We start from the raw sequence: 21317 nt of genomic DNA on the forward strand, positions 1-21317 counted from the left end.
AGTGGGCCTTTTAGAAAATTTTGTGAGGATTATGATATTGTACATAAGACTGGCATTCCTTATAATCCTCAAGGACAAGCTATAGTAGAAAGAACTCACTTGACACTTAAGAATTATCTTGAAAAAACTAAAACACTGGACCAGAATTCCCCACCTGCTAAACTTGTCTTTATTACCTATATTTTAAATTTTTTGTTAGTAGATAAGAATAACTTCCAGCAGCAGATAGACTTGGAAAGGAAAAAGACATAAGGAAGGTATGGTCCGTTGGAAAGATTTGGCCTCAGGAGTATGGAAGGGACCTGACCCTGTCTTTTAGGGTTAGGGGTTCTGCTTGTGTTTTTCCTAGCGATGCTGAAGCACCCATTTGGATTCCTGAACGTTGTTCGTCCTGTCTCCACGGAATCCGGTACCGATGGAGACCGTGATCCTGATACCAGTGGGAATAAGGAGCACACTCCAGTCAGCAGCGATGTCCACCAATAGGACGCCAGAAAAAGCAGCTGCCCTGCCTTCTGACAACAAGATTCAGCTCTCCTGGTTCGGGTCCCTGGAGTCATTCCTGTGCCCTTAGAGGAAGATAGAGGATTCCCCCTCATCTTTTGTCATCACAGATTTTGGCGTTGCTACAGTCAGTGTTTTGCTACAGTGTTACCACTGCGTGTGTCCCATCCCACTGCAGCCTGCGCTCCAACCCTCTGTGCACTGCTGCTTGCTGGAGAAGACTGGACTCCAGCTGTTACCCCTGCCCCCCTCATTCCCCTGGTGACTCTTGCTCCCTTAACTGGTGTTGTCATTTTGCAGTCTGTAGCTTCACAGGAATGCCATCTGCGTGAAGCTGCTGTGGACTGGGGAACTCTGCCCTGGTTCTGCAGATCTCAGACATGGTTCCATTGTCCGGCTGATTGTTCCAGTGATCCTGAACTGTCCTGGGAAAGACCTTGGCATTTTTGCTGCTGTTGTAGCAGCCATTACTGCTGCAGCCATTGTGTCTGCAGTGTCTGGAGTTATCCTCCCCCAACCTATTGTTAGGCAAGCACAGTGGGTGAACTTTCTGGAGTAGTTGCTAACAATTGGGAATTCTAAATTTTATTACAGGAGCGGCTTGACTACGGCCCTTGGTGGTATGGCCGTAGCAGCTGAGGAGAACCAGATGAGGTGCCCACTACTTATTGGGAGAGGCTCAACTTCCACAGTCTCTTAAATTAATGCCATCTGGTTTCTACTCTTTCGCCTCTGGGCTCAAATAAGAGGAATGAGAAGATGACCTGAAGTAGTCATATTCAGTGACGGGCAACTTCCTCTGACCCTTGACCAATCTAGACATGGAGCCTTGAGGGCGACAAGGTAATCCTATGACGGATAAGGCTAGGGTTTGAGAGGTCGATCCTAAGACAGAAGTGGCTACACCCCTGTTTAAACGTGCGGGTCGGTCAAATGCTCCTCTGCCCAGTTTCTCCCCCAATAAACACACACGTATAGCCCAGAACGGTGTGTTACAGCATTCATTCTTAGCCATTGGGGTGCAGTCCTAACTGCAAGAGTGGCTCGCCATGGCCGAGCTGGGCACTCTGTGAGGCATGTCTGATCTCTCTCAGACCACTACTTCCACCTAATGGTCTTTTATAAATAAATAATGGGGTAGATGTAGTGAGCCATATTGGATTTGGGCCTGGATAGCTCAAAGTGGCTACGTGACTCTTGGCCACACATACTCCAGGAGAGCTTCTCCCATGTATTTACGGCACAGGAAGAAAAGACCAAGACCAAGTAGTAAACACTCCGTGTCTCCACTGCATGACCTCTGCTGAGCCGGGCTGATGCATGTGGAACTGACACACCTGGACCACACCTGGGTGGTGGTCAATTTATTTCTGCCTTTTGCTTCCTCACCCTTTATCCTTGAGATTTAGGCTGGTCTTCTGGGATTTCTCCCTAATTAATTCAGGTCTCCTAGTCAGTCTTTTGTTACTGAAGTCACGAGCCAGGGTTTCCCACTGTGCTTCCCAGATATTTTCTACCTGGGGAACTTGGGTATATAAGTGGTGAATAAAGCTACTGGAGGGGCTCTCTCTGGCTTCCTCTCCTGGCTTGACACGAATAACCCGTGTGTGTGCTTCTTTCATCCCGCAGGCTTTCTCCCAATTCTTGGTACCAGGTTGGTGCTGGCGCCGACAGCAGGATGCGGGGAGTTTGACTGTTCTTGTTCCACTCCCCGTAGGGGCAGGTGCTGGGCCCTAGGAAAACACCGAGACACCACCCCAGAGGTGGGAAAGCACAGTCTGAGACTCAGGAACTGGCTTAGGGTCCCCCAGCCTGCAACAAGGCTGGGGCTGTGGGATTCTCAGGCTCTTGGACATCTAGGCTCCGCTAGGAGTTGAAGAGCAGAGAACAGAGTCAGGGCCCTTGGGCTGGGGACTGTTTAGTCCCGTGCCAGTGGGGGAAAGGAGGGCTCCAGCTTGTCCCAGTGGGGATAGTCCTTGGCTTGGTGGATGCAGGCTTGCTGGTAGTTGTGGCTGGGAGCACAGAGAGGCCTTCTATGGGAGATTAGGCAGCGGCTCCAGGCGAAGGCCTCCTTTGGCTCCCCATGGCAGATCTCAATGAAGAGATGGTCTATGGTTCTAAACAGTTTATTGTCATGATGGAAAGTACATGCTTAAAACCATACCCCCTTTCAGGGTGGGCCTGAGATTAGTATCTTTCGCAGGGAGGAATGTCTGGAGGGAAGCTTACGGGCTAAGCCCTCAGGGCTAAGTAACTCATTAGCATGGAGTCTTGAGCCTGTGACAACAGGTTATGTTTCTTTTATGTGAGAAACATTGCGCATGTTCCAAGTCAGGAGTCTGGCAGGGAGCTGGGAGTCACCTAAGCCTTAGGTGTGTGCCCATCTGGGTCTCCGGGTCTCAGCCTGCTCTGCCTTACCAAACGTCCTGACAAGGTTTTATGTCCCACAAGCTTCCTTCCCAAGTCCCCCTCCTATTAATTCAGGAAAGCCCTGCTCCCGGTGAAGCCGTGTTTCTCTGTGTAGCTCTGGCTGTTCTAGAACTCTCTCTGTAGACCAGGCTGGCTTCGAACTCACTGGCCTGACTGCCTCTGCCTCCCAAGTGCTGGGATTAAATGCTGCACCACCACTGTCCAGCTAAGGACATTTGTTTTTGATGGTGCACAGTTAGCTGACTCCCTACAATGTTCTAACTTCCAAAGTTCTGAGAAAATGAACTCTCACTGGCTTCCTGCTAGGGGAGGGGAGGGGCCTCCTGCCTCTTGCTGATCTGTGACTCTTTCATGAGCTCTCTCTCCAAGCATACCCCATGCTAAAAATGAACCATAATGACTTATATTTTACAGGAGGGACAAAGGAAACAAGAGCCAAATAGGAATGATCACAACCTGAGAGCACAGATTTAGGCTACCATGAATATCATGTTCCAGCAAGGGAGATGTGTGGTTTTATAGTCACAGAACAAAAGAAACTCGCAAATCAACATACTTACCCAATATATTGGTGGGGACATCAGGAAGGAAGGTTGCAACAGGAAGGTAGGGAATGTTAAATTTTAACCTGGGCAATTGAGGTGCCTACTTAAACACATCAAAGTGGACCCAGGCTCCAGGTTCTCCCCATATCCCTTAGTCCCTACCTGTTATGGTAGGGTAGGGCTGGCATACCCAGCCCTCTACCCTGAACAACCTGGCCCAGAGACTGGGCTGCTCTTTCATATATAATTGAGACATTTTGGTTACCTGTTCTCTTTTGTACCTTTGGCCTCCTGGCTGCTGCATCTGGTTCTCCTCTCTCCACTCTGCCTCCCATCTCCCTACATGGCCCAGCACAGTCTGGTCATGGCCTCTCTGGACTCTCCCAGAAGTCTGCCTCTGGTTATACCTTTTCATCTATAATAAATTTTCTTATCTGCCCTACCTAGGAGCAGTCATATCCTTTCCTTTCTATTTCTTCTTTTTGTTCAGGGAAACCTCTCCTTTGGGTTTCAGATATTATGACTTAGCTCTAGGGTTCATAGAACCTAGATGTCTGTTAAGTTTAACATGACATTGTGGGTAGGTGCTAGAGAAATGCTTCAGCGGCCAAGAGCACTCAGCACTCTTCCAGAGGATCCTGGCTCCATTTGCAACATTAGGACAGCTTACGACCATCTGCAATTTCAGATCCAGGACTTCCAGTTGCCTCTTCTGGTCTTGGAGGGCACCAGACATGTTTATGGTGTGCAGACACACACTCAGGCAAAGCACTAGAAATAAATCTAAAGAACATTTTTTAAAAATGCATTCTGGAAGTCTTACACCAAATAGGTATTAGGTCAGGTCTGGAGTCAGTACTAAGTGGCTACAATGATTTTTTTTGTTTGTTTGTTTGTTTTGTTTTGAGACAGTGTCTTACTACATAGGCTTGGCTGACTTTGAACTCGCAGTCACGCACCTGCTGCGACCTCCAGGATGCCATGCAACACCACACTCAATGTAAATGGCTGCTAATGAGTAAAAATGACCCAAGATGATTTGGGCTCTCCCTCTGTAGCAGGCCAAATCTCCACAACGATGAAATTCAAATGGAACTGCAGAGCCTTCAATGGATACAGGTGTGGTTTATCCAGAGAACCTGAGCTCGCCCTGTGAAGAACCTGGGTTCTGTGTGCAAACTCTTCTCTTGGTGTTCTGTTTTTGATTCCCACTCCACTAAGAGGACCTTGACCAAGAATGGGGTTGATAGTAGACTGGGGGCTTTTGGGTCCCTTAGTTGAGGTGAGTTATTGATGGTGTGTTTGTCTGTTTTTTAAATTTTCACTGGGGATTAAAAATGTGTGCTGTAGACAGGGCTGGAGAGGTAGCTCAGCAGTTAAGAGCACTTGCTGCTTTTGCAGAGGACCTGAGTTCGATTTCCAGAACCCACATTGGACAGCTCATTACTGCCTGTAACTCCAGCTGCAGAGTCTGACACCTCTGGCATCCATGGGTATCTGCATTCAAGCTCACAGTCCCCCTCCCTGCTCACACACACACACACACACACACACACACACACACACACACAGCTTGAGGCTGCACACACTCTGCATTCTTTTGTGCACCCTGCTTTTTTTTATTGTGGTTTTCTTTTCTTGAACTCCCACACTCATGCACACCTCTCTTCATTACCCTTTCATTCTCACACACTCTTCATACACACCTCACACATATCTCTCTCTCACACACACACACAATCTGCATACACACCTCACAATCTCTTCACTCACGCTTTACATGCTCTCACATTTGCTTTCTCATTTACTCTCTCATTCACTCCCTCATACCCTCTCTCATTCACTCTCCACATTCTCTCTCATGCTCTCCAGCCTTTCTCTTGCCCCAGTCTTTTATTGATAATCCAAAAGCAAGTAGAAAGAAAACATTGTATAATCATTGCCAAATCAAATTCAAAAAAATAACCACATCCCGCAAAGAACTAAGAATTACAATTGTGGACCAGAGAGATGGCTCAGTGGTTAAGAGCACTGACTGCTCTTCCAGAGGTCCTGAGTTCAATTCCCAGCAACCACATGGTGGCTTACAACCATCTGTAATGAGATCTGATGCCCTCTTCTGGTGTGTCTGAAGACAGCTACAGTGTACTTGTATATAATAAATGAATTACAATTGTTCTTCAAAGCTTCAAGTTTCCCCTATTCCCAGGGCCGTGGCCAAAATAATAATAATTGTAATCTTATCATTATTTAAACTTTAACTTTTAACTTTTTCACCTCAAAGCTCCGAGGTCAGCTGCTTACATTCCCCTGGGAAGCTCTAATGATAAATGACATAGGCAAAGCTGCCAGGCAATGGCCAGAAAGAATCAAGTTAACCCTGAACTCAGTAGTTCTGCTAGCGTTCTGTTCCTTGCACACATTGACTCTCGTAAGAGTCCCAGTATTTTGACTTAGTTTACTAGTATACAATTTTATATATTCTATACTTCCTGATCCAGGAACCACTCTCAAATGTTATATAAAACTTATTTCCTAACTTCAATAACTTTTTCCTTTCTTAGGGTCCCAACGTTGGCTCTAATTCATTTTCTAATAATTTCTTTAAACTTTCTTTGCAAGTCAAGCATTATTCTGGAACTATTATTGTGCAGTCATTACATTGTTTCCAAGATGAGAGCACACAGCATGCACCTGGGCCATTAGGGCTGTGCTGTGCTGTGCCCCTGTGCCTCAATTTCCAATTGTTTAAGAATCATTACATCAAGGAACATCTAGTTTCTCAGAATCCACCAGAGCAGAAGGAGAAAGAAATAGGAAAGTCAGATATAATAGAATAATTATGCACACCAAGGCCGTCTGAAAGGCAGCCACACAGAAATGAAATCTATGCAGCCGTTGTCCAGGGCTAAGGGTAGGTGAAATGGGAACAACCAGTTTTTACAAAGCTGCTGCGGGCTACTGAGATGTCTCCATCCCGGCCTACTGCAGGCAGCCTCTTATTTCAGATGGCGGGTCCCCTGGAGGGATGTGTCTCCTGCTTCTCAGTGTCCCAGAGGCTACCCTACTTTACAAGGAGCTGCTGCAGGCTTCCGAGATGTCTCCATCCTGGCCTGCTGCTGGCAGTTCCTGTCATCGTATGTTGTCCCCAGCACCTCCCAACATATACACACAATTAAAATAAAATAATAGATCTTTTAAAAAAAATTGTGTGGGGTGCACTGGGTGAGGTTAAAGGAAACTGACGGACGGGAAGGAGTAGAGGCTAGCACGAGGCTGGCGTAGTCCTTGTTATTTTGGAATAGGAGCCATTCAATGTAAGGTGTAGTACCAGCACCTGTGAACAAGACAGGCCTAGTCAGGTTCTCCAGTTAGTCTTATTAGGATTCTAGGAGTTTGTTAGAGACAGGATTGTGGTATCCTAGAAGAGAAGTACCCATTTTATATTCTTTTGCATTCAAGGGCGAGTGCCATGGAGTTTACAGTAATCCTCCTGCCTCAGGTTCCCAAGTGCTGGGATTACAGCTATGAGTTACCATCCCTAGCTCTATTTTATGCCTTTGGGGTGGGAGTGGGGGGCTGGAGTTCACGTTGCCCAGGGTGGTCTTAAATTCACAACATAATCTGAGGATGACCTTGAACTTCTAGTTCTCTCATTTCTACCTGGGTGCTGGGATTGCAGGTACAAGCCACCAGCTACTCTGTGCCCTTATGTGGCATTAGGGAACAAAGATCAAACTGAGGGCTTCCTACAAGCTAGGCTACCACACTTTGAGCTTCACTTCCAGCCCCCATTTTGCATAATAATGGAAGGCTGTGTTTCAGGAATTGTGAACAGAAGCATCCTGGGGCCACTTGATTAATGAAAGACCAGAGAAATCCACAGGGTGTGGAGCTAGGTGTGGTGAGGAAAACAAACCCTTCAAATCTGAATAATGATCAGTTATGATAATTAGGTTTTGTGGGGGATTTTTTTTTTTAATTCAAATTTGTTTGGGAAATTGAACCCAAGGTCTTGCACAAACAAGTTGCCAAACGTGGTAAAGAATGTTGGCCTAGAGGACATTTGTTTTTTTTAAAACCTGCTTGGGGAATGAAAAGTCAGGCAGCATGAGCTGCACCCTTGCTGTTCTGTACTTACATGACTGTACTGCGTGAGAAAGAAGCACATGGCTAAAATTTATTTTAGAGAAATCACAGACTCAATGGGCAATTGACATAAAATGTTCTTGCCAAACTCTGGGGGGCTGGGGGAGCATCTGGGGCCACAGAGCAGGCTCAGTAGTGAGAATCAAATGCTCTTACAGGGGACCTGGGTCTGACTCCCAGCACCCAGTCAGTAGTCTCACAACCAGCCACAGACGATCTGATAGCTCTGGCCTTGGAGCGTACCTGTACTGACTTGTGTATCCACCCACAGACACACAGACATAGTACAAATAAAATACATCTTAGAAGAACGCCATTCTGCCAAACCACCAAGTCTGCCAAATCCACCAGCTATATGCACTGCGTCTTTTTTGGGCCCGTTGATTTAGTCTTGATGACAGTCAAGACTCGCTGTGGTACAGGTCTCACTGTCAGAAAAAACAAACAACAAAACCAAAATGAAGCAACAAATCCTTGTTGTCAGATACACTGTTCCAAATACTCACCAAACAGTCCTTAAAGATGATGTAGAGCCCAGTGTCTAGGACTGGCCTGACCCAAGGTCTGAAGGCCTGAACCAGGCATGGTACATACACTTTCTAGCTCAAAAGAAAGTAGAGAAGCAAGCGACTTGTGTTACTTTCCGCCTTTACTACAAGTTCATGCATTTTGGTTGCCTAGGGTGGGAGCGTGCTTTGCACATCGTGGAGAGTTAAACTCATTGGTGATCATGCATGGGCCAAGGTGATCAACCATTGGCTCCAAGATGGAAAGCTGGGGTGGAGGTGGAGAGGGCTAGATTGACCATCTTCTTTTTCTTTTGCTTTTTGAGCAGTCTTACTTTCTGTAGTTCCTGTTGACCTTGATCTTCTTGCTCTCATTCCCTGAGTGCTGGAAATACCGCTGTGCCCCCCCCCCCCCCCACACACACACATCCACTTTCTGGTGGTGCTGGGGATTGAACCCGTGGCTTTGCTCATCTTACACAAGTACTCTATCCACAGAGTCACTTCTCCAGCCCCTCCCCCACTTTACTTTTAGCTTTTTCTTTCTTACTGTCTGGTTATTGTGGGTTTCTATTTCTTGGCCTCATCCCTTTCATCTATGCCAGCTGGGACGTCTCCAAACACCCCACCCCCACCCCCCGCCCCGGACAACTCTCTTCCAGTTCTGCCTTCTCTCCTGTAAGCTTTTGGTGGTGATCTAGAGGACTGGCGGGGTGTCGGGGGCCTTATCTGATGTGGTGGGCCTGCCAGTGGGTTAAAAAGAACTAATGTTTGCAGAGACTGGAGATAAAGCTGTGAGAGCCAATCAAAGCCTGTGCTCTCACTGGACGAGGACACCGATGCCGCAAACAGGCAGCAACCCGAGAACAAGGCAGAGGAGGTTTTTCCCAGGTGCTTCCTTTGGCTTGTTTTGCTTGCTCAGTGAATTTCAAGCATCACTTTTTTTTTTTTTTTCTTTCTTTTTTTCCGGAGCTGGGGACCGAACCCAGGGCCTTGCGCTTGCTAAGTAATCGCTCTACCACTGAGCTAAATCCCCAACCCCTTCAAGCATCACTCTTACCCTAGAGAACATGGTATTACCCCAGAATGGTTGAGGTCCTCAAGCAGACAGTGTAGGGCCACTCCAGCCATAGCTCGTGAGCGGGGCTGCCCAGGACTTCATTTGTCCACATGTATGTCCTTGAACCTCTGCTTCATTATGACTACTGAACATAATCTATCCTGGAATCGAGCCAGAACCTATGAACTCCAGTCTGACCTTGATCCTTTGCTTGGACTCCTGTCGTTAACTTGCTCAGTTAAAAACGTTTTTTTGGGGTTGGGGATTTAGCTCAGTGGTGGAGCGCTTGCCTAGCAAGAGCAAGGCCCTGGGTTCCGTCCCCAGCTCCAAAAAAAAAAAAAAAAAAAAAAAAAAAAATACAGAAAAACATTTTTTTTTCCCTGTCAGTCAGTGCTGGTACATACCTTTACTCCTAGTACTGGGGAGGCACAGGCAGGAGGATCTCTGTAAATTTGAGGCCAACCCGGTCTACAGAGTGAGTTCCAGGACAGTTAGGGCTACACAAAGAGAAAAACTCTGTTTCAAAATGAATGAATGATTGAATGAATATTAAAAAAAAAAACACAAATCAAAAAACTACCCAAATAAAAAACACTATCTCCATCTTTTACTCATTCTCCCTTTAAAGGTTGACTTTCTAGGTAAATAGCTAATAGTGAATTATCATACTAATAATTAATAGTTGATCTCTTTGAACTTCTAAGCAGCCAAGACTTGAAATTTGTATGTCACCAAGACTGGCCTTGAACACCTGATTTCTAAATTCCTTACCTTGGTTTTCTGGAGCACTGGAATTACAGGTGTGAGTCAACCTAGCTAGGACATATATACCTGCAGATTCCAATCAGGTTGCTGGGGAATAATGAAGGAAAACCAGTGCTTCCACCTGCAACGAGGCAGCAAACGTACATTTGTAGCAAATTGTTTAAGAACAAAGAGGAATTCGAGCTCTTTTCATCCAGATGAACTAATATGTTGCAGCTGTGAGATGTATGTGTTTTCTATATCTTGATTATGGAAAACGACTAACGGCTCTAGGTCTTCTTATCTCTCCTACACGTGGAGAGAATACAAAGTTGCCCTATAGACCTGTGAAGAAACCCAACGGCATCCAGTTTGGGCTAGTTCTCTTTATTTTTATTTATTTATCTCTGTTTTTTTTTTTTTTTCAAGACAGGGTTTCTCCGTGTGTGGCCTTGGCTATCCTAGAACTTACCCTGTAGACCAGGCTGCGGTCAAATGCCCAGAGATCCACCTACCTCCGCCTCCCAAGTGCTGGGATTAAAGGTGTGTACCACCATCATCCCACATCTTTCTTTTTAAAGACAGGGTCTTGCAAATTTCCTAGGTTCATTTTGAACTGTAGACCCTCCGGACCCTCCTGCTTCTTTTTTTTAACTTTATTTTTCCTGAGCAGGGTTTTCCCATGTAACCCTAGAACTTGTTCTGTAGACCAGACTGGCTTCAAACTCAGAGATCGCCTTCCTCAGCCTCCACAGTGCTGGTATTAAGGGCATGTGACACAACCTTCTCCACCACCCGGCTTTATCTCAGCTCTTGTGTAGCTTGGAATTACAAGTGGGAGCATCAGGAGTTTAAGGTCATCTTCTGCTCCTTTAGAGAACTGAGGCTAACCTGGGCCACATGAGCTCCTCGAAACACAAGGAGAATAAGTTAGCCAAACAACTGAGTGCTTACAGAACACGTAAGTCTTATGATGTCCTTTCAATGTCACGGCGGGCACACTCTATTGCCTATATTCTCAGTGTTCCTTAATCAGTCATTTATTGAATGTTGTGGGCCTTTTGTGACCTCACCAGTCTGCCTTCTTTGCATAGCTGTCACCTGTACCATATCAATGGGATATGGCCAAGCATAAGGTCTAGGCACACTGTCTTCACTGCCCTCTGGTCTATGTAGGGATAAAAAAAAAAATACTAATACTATAAAGATAGCATGATTAAATCCAAAGGTTCCTATTGGTGTTTGTTTAATGAATGAAGGTGCACTGGAAAAGAGATTTGGTTTTTGCCAGTAGGTGTACCTGAGGTGATCCTGGGTCAAGGGTGGATCCTTGTTTTGTGTGAAGATTGGGTGGGCTATTTAGGGTGTGTCTGGGGAGGGGACAACTTCAGCTTACATGATTAGCAGTAACCAGAAAAAATTGTTTCTTCTTCAGTGAGCAAGGACTGAGACTGGAGGTTTCCAACATGTCTTCAGAAAGTAAGTTGCTTGGATGGGGACCAAACTGTGGCTTCTGGAGCTATTTCTTTGATGCTTTACCCAGAGTTGTCTCCCTGTTTGGGTATTTTGGTATATTTATCTACAAATGTGTTGGGCTATATTCATAGCTATCCCAGGACACATTCTGCCTACAGCTTGGACACGAGCTGCATCTGGGTTTTTGTTTGTTTGTTGTCTGTAGGAATGTGAGTTCTCATCTCTTTCTTACCTCTTAAAAAGTAGGCTCGTAGGATGGGGACAGCTCTGGTAAACAGTGTGACTGCTCTTAGCTGCTGCATGCCGAAATGATTGGCAGTGGAGTTTCCCCTGAGACTCAAGAACCTACAAATAGGGGTGTTACTACCTCAAAGGGCGGTCTCCTACTGTAAGGGTCTGTATGGGAAATGTTTGCAGGTAAAATGATTATGCTTCAGATTCTTGGCAGTGACGTGTGGAGATGACCAGGATGTGTGGGTGAGTGAGTGGCATGAGCCAAGTAGCATTCCACATTAGAGAAAATGGTCATAATCAAGGCCTTAGGTTTAATCTTTAGAGCAGAGGAAAGAGGGCTGAATCAAGAGTTAGGAACTTTGCGCTCTTTTTTTTTTTTTTTCCTTTCAGGGGTTGGGGTGTTGATAGGGTTTCTTTCTACATCGTCCTGGCTCTCTTGGAGCTCCCTATATAGACCAGGCTGTTGGGTTTAAAGGCAAACACCATTACCCCTGTTTTTTGTTTGTTTGATTAGTTGGTTTGTTTTGGGTTTTGGTTTTTAAGTTCATGAGATGGGACTGGGAATGGGAGTTGGTAGCAACAGTACTTGCCTAGCTAGCAAGGCTCTAGACTTGATCCTCAGGACTGGAAAACCTAAGTAAAAATGGTGGCACACACCTTTTAATCTCACTACTGGGAGGCTGAGGTAGACTTGGAGAACCACAACCTGGTCTACACAGTGAGTTCCTGGGTAGCCAGGACTACATTGTGAGACCCTGTCTAAAGGGAAATAAAATTAGTTAGTTAAAATAAATGAATGAAAGGGAAAGAGGTAGTAGGGTAAAAAAGGTAAAAATCTGAACATTAATGTGCTGCTTGAAGTTGCTGCCTTTTAACACCTTAACACAACTTCTGTTCTTTGGGAAGGGGAACTTGCAGAGTCTGCAGTTTAACCTCTTACTGATGAACCCCGCTTGAAAATAGAGGGCTCTGGGGTTGACTGTCAATGGGTCCCTATCGTATGCATGTTCCAACAAGCAAGAGTGGACTCATCTGTTAGAGCCTTTCCTGTCAATAGTGGACCCAAGAGTCAACAGGGCATATGAGTTCCATGCCAAAAATCTGGCTTGGGGTTGTGGGGGCTTGGGACAACTGATCAATATGGCAGGCCCAGAGAGGGAGTTCAGAGTGTAAGAGTGAGAAGCCATCATGCTAAATAGCGTTGGATTTGTGTTACTTCTAAAATTTACAATGACAGTCACTATAATTGGGAGAAAGTTCAAGGACACTCGCAGGGTGTTTAGCATAATTCTAACACCTCTCTGGATGTTTTGACTTTACATGCCGAGATCATGAATTTAAAGAATGCTGCTCTGCTGAGTTTTGGTGCTGCAGATAGTGCTGATAAAATTACTCATGGCCTGAGGTCAGTGTTCCCAACTTGGTCAAGCTTCAAGGATGGATTATATAGCTTGATCACGCTAGCCCTTCTAGTCCTGGGAATACTTTTATTCCTGCCCATTGTGATAAACATAGGGCCTTGCATTTGCTGATAAAGCCATAGACTAGTGATCTAAATTTCTATCCATTTTTTGTTTTGTTTGTTTTGAGGCAGGGTTTCTGGGTGACCCTCTGCATGGAACTTGCTATATAGACCAGGTTGGCCTTGAACTCACAGAGATCTGCCTGCTTCTGAAGTATTATGATTACAGGCCTGTGTCACTACACCCAACCCTAGTCTCCTTTATGTCTCCATTGTGTGAATGTTTGATGCCTGCAAAGTAGGAAGAGGGAGTTGAATTCTCTGAAAGTGCAGTTTTGGGTGGTTGTGGCCCTCTACGTGGGCACTGGGAACTGAACCAGGTCCTCTGCAAGACAAACAAGTGCTCTTAACCACTGAGCCTTCTATCCAACTCCCTTAACATTTTGCATTTTAAACATTTTATCTTGAGATATGCGATTCCTAAATTGCTTGAGTTCTCTGTAGCCAAGCAAGCCTTGATTCTCTTGCTTCATGAACAGCTGGGATTACAGGACCCCACCCCTGGCTGTCTCTTTTCTTTGTTATCTAGCTAATGTGCAGAGTTATTCTTGAATGCAGTGAGTTGTCTCAGTCTTGGTTAATTGATTATTCTGTTCCTGGGCTCCTCCAGATTTTCTACAGATTTGTACTGTCAGAGATCAGCTCAGTTTGCTTAGAGCTTGTTGTGCATGTTTTTCTCTAGGATATACTTCAAGGTTTATTATACTGGGTAGTGGTGGCCTGTGCCTTTAATCCCAGCTTCAGTAGCAAAGGCAGATGGATCTCAAGGAGTTCAAGACCAGCCTGGTCTACAGATTGAATTCCCGGACAGCCAAGGCTTCACAAAGAAACCGTCAACAAACAAAAACAAATTTATTGTATATGTATGAATGTTTTGACTGTGCATGCACTTGTGTGAGCTACCACACGGGCACTGGGAACTTGTTAGACCTGAGAAAAACATGTCCACAAGTATCTGATTAAGCAAGCTTTATTTAGACTGGCCATTAGCTGCTTCTCCCAATGTTAGGATTCAGAGAACAGCCCCTCACTGACTTGAGGTCCCTTTTATGGGGAAGGGTTAGGACTGACTGAAAACAGGTGTAAGTACTCAGAAGAATGAATGGGATACTCTAGGCTCAAGGCTGCCTGTGGGGTAAACACAAGACTCTTCATGTGAAAGAGGACTCATCGAGGTATCTGGTAAGACACATTTCATAAGGCAAAAGGGCCATCATATATCACAGGTTCAGGAGTTTAGCAAAGCAAAGGGCTGCGTATACATACATCATGGGGCCACAAGTTCAGTGAAGGTTGAACTTGGTTTGCCCTACAGTCAACTAACCTGGGCTCAGGGGCTCACAGAGACTGAATGAACAATCAGGGAGCCTGGTTCTAACTTAGGCCCTCTGCATGTTATCGTTGTGTACCTTGGTCTTTTGTGGAACTCCTAACAGTGGGGGAAGGGGTGGTCTTCCATTCTTGCTGGCTTTTGGGACAAGGGTCCTACCAGGTTGCCTGGTCTAGCCTTAACATGAGGGGAGGCGCCTAGTCTTACTGCAACTCGTTATGCTATGCTCCGTTGAGGAGTGGGGGGTGAGAGGAACAGAGGGACTGCAGTCTGGAAGGTAATATGAGAAAATAAATAAATTAAAGGGGGCGGAGAGATGGCTTATCAGTTAAGAGGACTGACTGCTCTTTCAGAGGCCCTAGTTCAATTCCCAGCAACCACATGGTGGTTCACAGCCCTCTGTAATGGGATCCAATGCCCTCTTCCGGTGTATCTGAAAATAGCTACAGTGTACTCATATACATAAAATAAATAAATCTTTTTTAAAAAGGAAATTAGAAAAAAAGAAAAACATGGTTTGCAGACTTAGGAAACAAACTTATTCTTGTAAGGTATGGAGATTTAATAATGATGTGTAACAATGTTGCTCCTTAACAACAAAGAGATTCACTAGCTAAACCCTGGGCTTGTAAAACCAGTACTCTTTTTTTTTTTTTTTCCTTTTTCTTTTTTTCCGGAGCTGGGGACCGAACCCAGGTCCTTGTGTTTGCTAGGCAAGCACTCTACCACTGAGCTAAATCCCCAACCCAAAACATTCAGTATAAGTGGCTAGATCACTTATACTGAATGTTTTGAATATCTCAGTTTGTAAACTTCTATCATAGCTCTTTTGTCCTTCAAGTCTAGGGTGCTGTGCCCCCTTCCCCTTAACTAGTTAGGAAAAAGAGAACATGAGAAGGTTCCACACTGGGGATGGACTATTGGACTTTAACCTGGCTTAAATTGTTTTGTGTGTGTATGTCGGGGGGGGTTATGTGTGAAGTGGGGGGGGGACATACAAGTGGTCAGAGGATAACTGTTTCTCCCTTCCCATTGTGGGTTCCAGAGACTAGACTCAGACTGTCAAGCTCTTGTGCTAAGTGTTTTTACCCCGAGTTATCTTGCCAGCCCAAGAACAGTGCCTTCAGACAATCAGCACACTGAAGAGGAGTTGGGAAAAGACTGTAAATTTGCTACAAAACCTTCAAGTGACTTTTATCTGATTGCTATAAAATTGAAAATGTGTATACCCCATTTCAATGGATAGTAAGAAACAAACCAAGCAATTCCAAAATAATCAACTTAGCCTCAATGCTATTATTTTGTTTTAGAATATAATTTTAGAAAAAAATTTTTAGTTGTGTGTGCCTTTCTGTGTGTGTCTCTGCGTATGTGTTCTGTGCATTTGTGTGTGTACATGCACACATGAGTATCAGTGCCTGAGGGGGCTGAGGTATCTCATCCCCTTGGAGCTGGAGTTCAAGCAGCTTCAGTTGTGAGCCACCTCACCTGGTGCTGGGACTTGAACTCTGTCTGTCTGGTCTTCTGTAACAGCTGAGCCATCTCTCCAGCCCCACCTACGCCCATAACAGTTGTTATCAGGTTACTGTGAGTTGGTACACCCTCAATTACTAACAAAGTGGTGTCATTAGAATCTTTCTATAGGGTGTATATAATTTTGTTAGGCAGAAGAAATTTCTTTCCTGTTTTAGTGATTATAAATTCAATTATCCTCATCAATTTAAAATTGGGTCTTTAATGGGTAGAAACGAGGTAGAGCTTCACTTTAAGAAAACAAACTTCAGGGTTGGGGATTTAGATCAGTGGTAGAGCGCTTGCCTAGGAAGCGCAAGGCCCTGGGTTCAGTCCCCAGCTCTGAAAAAAAAAAGAACCAAAAAAGAAAAAAAAAAAAGAAAAAAGAAAACAAACTTCAGTCATCAAACAAGCCTTTCTCTAGATGCCACTGATGCTCAATCTTTTTTGTTGTTGTTGTTTCCATTTTTTTCCAGAAAAAGAAGTCAATCACAGCAGAGCAAGAGCAGGATGTAGAAGAGGAAAATCAAAACCGAGACATAAATTTACCAACGATGAGCTGAAGAGACTTAAACAAGAATTTAAATGCACCCCTTATCCAGATTTCACGACCAGGGATGAGCTGGCACGGCAGTTTCGATGCCAAGTGGATGTGATCGATGTGAGTTAGATATCTGAAGCTTTTTGCGACGATGTCCTTTTCTGAAGCCATTTGGAAAATGCATAGTCATGTAAAAGCTGACTGCTGTGGGCAGTGTTAACATGTCTGTTTTCATCTTTTTTTTTTTTTTAAAGATTTATTTATTTTAGTTATATGAATACGCTGTTGCTATCTTCAGACACACCAGAAGAGGGCATCAGATCCCATTACAGATGGTTGTGAGCCACCTGTGGTTGCTGGGAATTGAACTCAGGACCTCTGGAAGAGAAGTCAATGCTCTTAACCACTTAGCGATCCCTCCAGCCCATGTTTTCATCTTTTTTTTTTTTTTTAATTTGTTTATTGATTCAGACACACCAGAAAAGGGCACCAGATTCCACTACAGATGGCTGTGAGCCATCATGTGGTTGCTGGGATTTGAACTCAGGACCTCTGGAAGAGCAGTCAGTGCTCTTAACCACTGAGCAATCTCTCCAGCCCATGTTTTCATCTTTTAATGTGACTCGGCTTATGGAAAATAACCTATTATGAGGACAACTTGGAAGCAGGGACACATTTAAGGAGCTATTGTCATGGGACTGGAGAGATGGCTTAAGCACTCTGGCTGCTCTTCTAGAGGGTTCGATTCCCAGCGCCTACTTGGCAGCTCATATCTCTGTAACTCCAGTTCCAGGGCATCTGACACCCTTTTCTGGCCTTTACACACACATGGTACACAGACACACATGCAGGCAAAATACCATACACAAACAATAAAACAAAACAAAACAAAACAAAAAGGCCACACTGACTTGGGCCTTGTGAGAGTCAGACAGATAGATCTCTTGAGTTTGAGGCCAGCCTGGTTTACAGAGCAAGTTTCAGTACAGCTGGAGCTATAAGGAGAAACCTGTCTTCAAAACAACCACAACCAAAAAATTAAAAGTTATTGTTATTACCCAGGGTGCCATCCAGGGTGGCAACTGCATTGGTTTCACACTGGGCATTTACTGTGGGAAGAACATTTTATTTTTGGTTGTGAGCCTAGCCTTTAACAGCTAAGCCATCTCTCCAGTCTAGGGAGGACATTTTAATATTGCAAATATTGAACATTTGGAAGGTTTGCTGAGGTGTTAGGTATAAAGGAGGGGCAGGGAGGGTAGATAAAAATCGCCCTGAAAAAAAAAAAGAAAGAAATGGAACATTGAAGTTCTCTCTATGTAGAGGCCCCATGGGGGATGGACTATTGACTGGCTTGTGATTATTATTTTTAACAAAATCTATTTGCTTGAAGTGCGTTCACAAAGACAGCACTTTGCAAACATTCTAACCTTCCTCCATGATGTCCCTGAGCCTTGGAGGGGTTTGTTGATGTAGATGTCCCTGTAGTGAGGGTTAAACATTCACAAAGTGCCCAGTTCCTTGACAGATACATAATATCTGCTTCAACTACTGTTTCTTTGACCAAGGGTGAAAGCAGAACAAATCTATATTATAAAAAAGTATCTAGAAGGCAGTTTGACCACATGGCTCATTTAGTAAAGTGAGTAGCTTCCCTAACTAAGGTACTTAAACTCTGAGTCTTCTGCCTCAGCTTCCCAAGTGCTAGGATTGCAGGTGTATACCATCAAGAGGCAGAATCTCACTTTGTAGCCCTGACCATCCTGGGACTCACTCTGTAGACCTAGAACTCAGTGAGATCCTCCTGCCTGTGCCTCCCCAGTGCTGGGATTAAAAGTGTGTCCCTTCATGCCTGGCCCCCTTCTTAAAAAAACAACATTTTATCATTTCTACAACTTTTAGCCCCCTCCCCTAAAAAATATTCTGGACAATAATTTTCATGTATAATTGTTTTAAGGAGGCTTTTAAGAAGTGAAGCCCAGATGTGCTTAGGACCAAATAAAATACCAAGGCATGACAAACTCTTGCCAAGATTCTCATCTTTGAGAATCACAATTTGTAATACATTGTATCTTGGTTGGGGGCAGCCTGGTGGAGTGTCTAGGGAGTGTTAAGGGACAGTTCACATCTGTCTAGATGCAGAGGTTAGAGCAGGGTTAGCGGGAGCGGACCTCCACGCTTAAACATGGAAGTAGGACTGGGGGCTGACTGGAGGGTGCACAGTTCACAATCTCCATCATGATGTGAAGGCTTAGGAAAGGCCACCTTCATTTTCCCCATCTTTTCAAGGGAAGCAAGATAGTAAGGCTGAGTCTAAGTGATGTGAAACTCACTGTGGGGCTGGGCATGGTGACAAACACCTTTACTTAGTTCTCTGTAGGTGATCTCTGAGTTTGAGGCCCACCTGATCTGCATAGTGAGTTCCAGGACAGCCAGAGCTGTATAGTAGAGAAACCCTGTCTCAATCAATCAGCCAAACAAGTGAAGAAGCACCGTGGGGCACTGCTAGAAAGCAGTTTTGAGTAACGAATTCCTTTTCCTCTTTTAGAACTGGTTTCAGAATAAAAGGGCCAGAACCCCACAAGAACTGAAAGACACATTTTCTGCCATCAGAGGAATGCGCAAGTCTGGAGACTACATGCTTATAGGTCGCCAGGATACCCAGGTACAAGCTTCCAATTGCGACCCTGGACAGATTTCTTACACCCAAGTGGCACCGGGTGGCCTTGCTCTCTGTTTTGTGCAGACTGAGGAAGCTTCTCGTGAGCAGTATGGGTCATGTGACTATGTGGTCCAAAGCATCGGAACGAAATCAAGTGGCGTCGTGGATACTCTTCCCCCGGTGTCTGAATCGCGTTATGTGGGTGACCAGCCTGAGACACAGGAAAGCCAATATTCCACATTCTCTCCTGCTGACTATGTTCCTTGTACGCAGGGGCAAAGGCAGATGGATTATACCTACTCCCCAATGTTCTCAGGACAACAGCAGAATAACTGGGAATATCAGCAACAACAGCAGCATCCTCAGAGCTACCAAGAGAGGGCCTCCTTGGCAGACTGGCTCATTGTGCACCAGAGTCATAGACAGAGTCTCTAGACTTAGGGCAGCAGGTATCCTCCTTCTTTCCCTCAGAGCATCAGGATCAGTTTGCTCCAAGTAATGGAGGTGCAGCAGGCTCTTAGATGATCCTCTGCAAGCAGCCGTCATGGTCCCACCAAATGCCTCTTGGGCTACATGGGCAGCAAGGGAGTGCTGTCAGCTACACTGTTTAGGAGAGCACACACGGTATACTGGGTCCAGCCTACAACTCACAAGGTGCAGGGATTTAGAAAGCAGCATGGGGGCTAAGGTAGTCTTCTGAGAAACCCTAACACTTAACAAAGATGCAGGGGCCCCATGAATGGTTCTAGCAGAGGAAGGTTTTTAAGTGTGAGTTGTGACCTTGTCCTAGCTATAAGCCTTTTTTCTCTCCCCAAATCTGGCAGGTATATCAATGCTCTTACCTTCTATGAACCAGACTAGCCAGTCTTCTGGCAGGTGGCATGCTGCTGCCCGAGGTAGAAAAGGAGAGCCAGCTTGTCAAACCAGCAAGAGCGCCAGGGCCTCGGTGGCCAGAGACAGCCCAAGTGACGTTATAGACAGGATTCTTGGCTTTGATCTTCTCAGTGACTCCACATCAGGAACCCGAGGGAGGTCTGAGATTATGTTCCCTAGAGTACTGAGCTGCTAGGTCCTTTAAACCTACAACAACCTGACAGAGCCTAGCTTACAAGTTTAGATGGTCACTTGGCCTGATCAGATCTTAGATGTAGGGGAGCAAGAGTCACCCAGAGAGCCAATGCCCATTTGGCCAAACTTAAGCAAATAGAAGGTTTAGAAGGAGGGGCTGTTTGGCCCAGTTAACCTGAAGTTTATTAATTGTTTTTGTAAATATTTTAAAACATACAACATATTGTTTGTTTCCTCCTAACTCCCTTGAGGGGTTATTTTATTTGTTTATTTTTAATCTTAGGATGCTGCTTAGATTATTAGAGTTTTTTTTTTTTTTTCTGGAGAATATAATCAACTGTTGTAACACTTGAAAAGGTAGAGAGATGTATTCAGAGTATGAGAGGCAGTGAATACACATTGTATACAAGTGTTAAATTGTCAAAGGACGAATAAAAGATATTCTAAAAAATAACTCCCAAACCAAAACACCTGTATGTAGATTTTTTTTTTCTTTAGCCAAATAAAGATTCAATTTCTTGGAAAGTAGGTGTGTCACTGTTGTGGTTTGCCCTGGAGTTATCTGTGTTTTGATGCTAATTTCAATGCCCCAATGACAGCTGCCTAGTCAGGTACTCAGGACCCAGGTGACTTCAGCAGAACCTTCTTCCCATTGAATTTGTAAATTACAGGTGAGGGGCAGGTACAGGATAGAAGGAGGCCTGTCATTGGATGAGAGGAAGGATGGGGGGAGAGAAGTTTGAAGGAAGAAGAGGAGACTGGTATGGAAAGGAGGAGGAGACAGGAGGAAGAGGGAGAGAAGCCACAGCAGGACAATATGGCGGGTGACGTTAAGATTCCATGCTGTACTTTTATAGGTTGTTAAGAATGTTTTTAAGGGATCGATGCATATTGGGCTTTGTATGTTTAGGTGGGCAATTATATCTTATCAAATGGGCCAAAGCTTATTGTGTTGTGTGTTCTTTTATGTGATGGTTTGAGTGTAGGAGAGTGTGCAGCAGCTGGAGACACTGGGCCGCCGCCTTGGAGTTGGG

General features: G+C 44.9%; 1 protein-coding gene across 1 annotated transcript; it reads left to right on the forward strand.

Moving 5' to 3' along the window:
- The first annotated feature begins 351 nt into the window (after window positions 1-351).
- Window positions 352-21216, forward strand: Cphx1 (cytoplasmic polyadenylated homeobox 1). The gene is made up of 4 exons (XM_087589563.1): window positions 352-439; window positions 16489-16673; window positions 19102-19218; window positions 19300-21216. The coding sequence occupies exons 1-4, from the start codon at window positions 352-354 to the stop codon at window positions 19648-19650; spliced, it is 741 nt and encodes a 246-aa protein (XP_087445689.1). The 3' UTR covers window positions 19651-21216.
- Window positions 21217-21317: the final 101 nt, after the last annotated feature.

Source organism: Rattus norvegicus, chromosome 16 (assembly GCF_021556685.1).
Source record: "Rattus norvegicus strain SHRSP/BbbUtx chromosome 16, alternate assembly SHRSP_T2T, whole genome shotgun sequence".
NCBI lineage: Eukaryota > Metazoa > Chordata > Mammalia > Rodentia > Muridae > Rattus > Rattus norvegicus.

Coding starts and splice junctions, on each gene's coding strand:
- Cphx1 (XM_087589563.1), top strand. CDS start 352: ATGCTGAAGCACCCATTTGGATTCCTGAACGTTGTTCGTCCTGTCTCC. Junction 16,674..19,101: donor GCCAAGTGGATGTGATCGAT/GTGAGTTAGATA, acceptor TTCCTCTTTTAG/AACTGGTTTCAGAATAAAAG. Junction 19,219..19,299: donor TAGGTCGCCAGGATACCCAG/GTACAAGCTTCC, acceptor TGTTTTGTGCAG/ACTGAGGAAGCTTCTCGTGA.